We start from the raw sequence: 2469 nt of genomic DNA, 5'->3' as shown, positions 1-2469 counted from the left end.
TGTTTTGCTGTTATAAATCTTTTTTTTTACTTGGTCTGAGGAAATATTCTAATATTTTGAGATAGGATATTTGAGTTTTCTTAAGCTGTATGCCATATTCAGCAATATTAAAATAATAAAAAGCTTGCAATATTTCAGTTGATTTGCAATGACTCCAGAATGTATGACATTTTTGTTTTTTAAATTGTATTACAGAAAATAAAGAACTTTATCACAATATTCTAATTTTCTGAGACAGTCCTGTACGGTCAGTTTTATTTTGAAGCAGCTGTTGCGGACGCGGAGTGAAAGCGCTTCCTTCTAGAGAAGCGAACGACACTTCACCACACAATTTTAGGAGCTCAGTCGACTCAGGCAAGAGATTTGAGATGGAGGAAAACCATTTAACGAATGACATTTAACGACGGCTACTGGTAAGTGCTTGCTGTAGACAGTACAAAAGACATTGGCGTTTATAATGTACGAGCTGTCTCTTCATTTTACCCTGCTTCGTGTACACAGTATACCAGTTTACAATGTCAACGGTAAACACAGTTAATAAGAAAGGTCATTCACAAACATGTAAGTGACCTTAATGCAACTGCGGGTCCAGAGTTTATTGGGCGCGGGAGGTGTCAATAAATAACTCCGTATAACGGGGCAATCGACTGCTGCTCAACAGCGGACGTAAGGATTAATTGTGTTTTTGGAACCACTGTACAATACATATATTCGGGATCAAATATGTATTCATTTCGTTAACTTTACTCTACCTTGCATTGATTTCCATACAGCTAAAACCCTCGTGCAATTTCCGCTGGCATTGTCGACTAGAAGGATGACCTCAATACAGCGGTAAGTTTTACTCATGTAGAAATCTCTCAAGTGACGTGTTACTTATTTTTGCTAATCGTTGTTTGAATTCCTCTTCACTGACATACGAAACACTGTCAAGACGGATTGTGGCAAGTGAGAAAACTCCTGGATTAGGTGCTAAATTTCAGATACGTATAAAACTAACATTGCAGGGGCGCATTTACATGAGAACCTTCCGTCTGGGGATCATGCACAAGTCCAAACCAGAATTACATCTAAGTGTACAGACCTGTCTGACATTACTCGAACTGCAAACGATGACAGCTGACAGCTGTCTTGAAGGTGATATTTAAGTGTGTGTGTTAATGAACTGGTTTGGTTTACATGGGAGTTAAATGAAGTGCACTTCAAATGAAGCGTGATCATTTTGCATGGTGTCTTAAATCCAACAGTCAATGCCTGGGGTATGTTATTATACCAGTTTCAACATGCAACCAGAACTTTGGCATCTGTTTTCTGCTGTTAAAACATTATTTGAAGCAGGCATTGCACAGACATTTTGGGGGCAGGTGTCCCTCCCCCTCCCAAAAAAAAAAAAAAGATACCCTCAATTTAAATGAATCACTCAAGAAAAACAGTCATAATTTCTGTTAACACAATGAAGACAGTCAATAAATCTATTTACCAAGGAGGTGAGGGGAAGCTTCTGTGCATATAAAAGTCTACACGCATTCAAATGGCAGGGGCTTTTGTGCACTGCAAAAGGGCTAGTGGTAGAACACTTCTTGGTGTCTATCTGTCCTCGTGCCTGATGTGAAGCATAATCATTCTGAATAATACCGTCAATAACATGATGTGTTGAGTGATGAAATTGACCATTCTGGTTATGGGAGTGGCATATCCTATAAAATTGATGAACAATGATTTTCTGCTGAACTGACCGGAATAATACGGCTGTGTTTCTCTCAGACAATGGAATCACCTTTTCATGTTTTGGAAGTGGAAGAGGAGAGTGGATGTTTGTCTTTATCCTGGTGCTGGATTTTATTGCAGGAAAGTATCCTCCACTGCAGTAGAATCAGGTGAACAATTCATTTGAATAAAAATCTGTCTTTTTTCAGCATCAAAAGTATTTGCAAGCAAAATCCTTTTCTTTGGTTTTACACTGAAAATGTTTGGGAAAAAAAATATACGTATGAGACAAGAGGGAAACATCCATCCATCCATTCATTTTCTGTACCGCTTTGTCCCCACGGGGGTCGCGGGCGTGCTAGAGCCTATCCCAGCGGTCATCGGGCAGTAGGCGGGGGACACCCTGAACCGGTGGCCAGGGGCAATTTGCCCGGAGAAAACCCATGCGGGCACGGGGAGAACATGCAAACTCCACACAGGGAGGGTCGGAGGTGGAATCAAACCCGCACCCTCCTAACTGTGAGGTGGACGTGCTAACCAGTGCCCCACTGAGCCGCCCTAAGAGGGAAACATTTGATCATTTATTTCCAGTTGTTTACATCTGGATTGCATACAAAGTCCTTTTTAAAACACAACAAAACCAGCACAAATAAAGCAATGGCCTCTCTGTTCAAATACCTTGAGCTGGGTTCACACACCAGGACAATCAGCCCAAATTTATCCCCGAATATCCCCTCCCGACAATCATAGGTCAGCCACGAA

The 2469-nt window shown here is 41.0% G+C and overlaps 1 protein-coding gene across 2 annotated transcripts in view; it reads left to right on the top strand.

The window, feature by feature from the left end:
* Positions 1-256: 256 nt before the first annotated feature.
* Positions 257-2469, top strand: part of nlrx1 (NLR family member X1) — a 51892-nt gene continuing 49679 nt past the window's right edge. For both annotated transcript variants that reach the window (XM_049725696.2, XM_049725695.2), the window contains exons 1-3: positions 257-413; positions 774-834; positions 1765-1877. In XM_049725696.2, the coding sequence (XP_049581653.1) occupies positions 818-834; positions 1765-1877 (130 nt within the window). In that variant the 5' untranslated portion in view covers positions 257-413; positions 774-817. The remainder of the gene's footprint in view (positions 414-773; positions 835-1764; positions 1878-2469) is intronic.

Source organism: Syngnathus scovelli, chromosome 7 (assembly GCF_024217435.2).
Source record: "Syngnathus scovelli strain Florida chromosome 7, RoL_Ssco_1.2, whole genome shotgun sequence".
NCBI lineage: Eukaryota > Metazoa > Chordata > Actinopteri > Syngnathiformes > Syngnathidae > Syngnathus > Syngnathus scovelli.
This window is presented reverse-complemented; position numbering and strand designations above follow the sequence as displayed.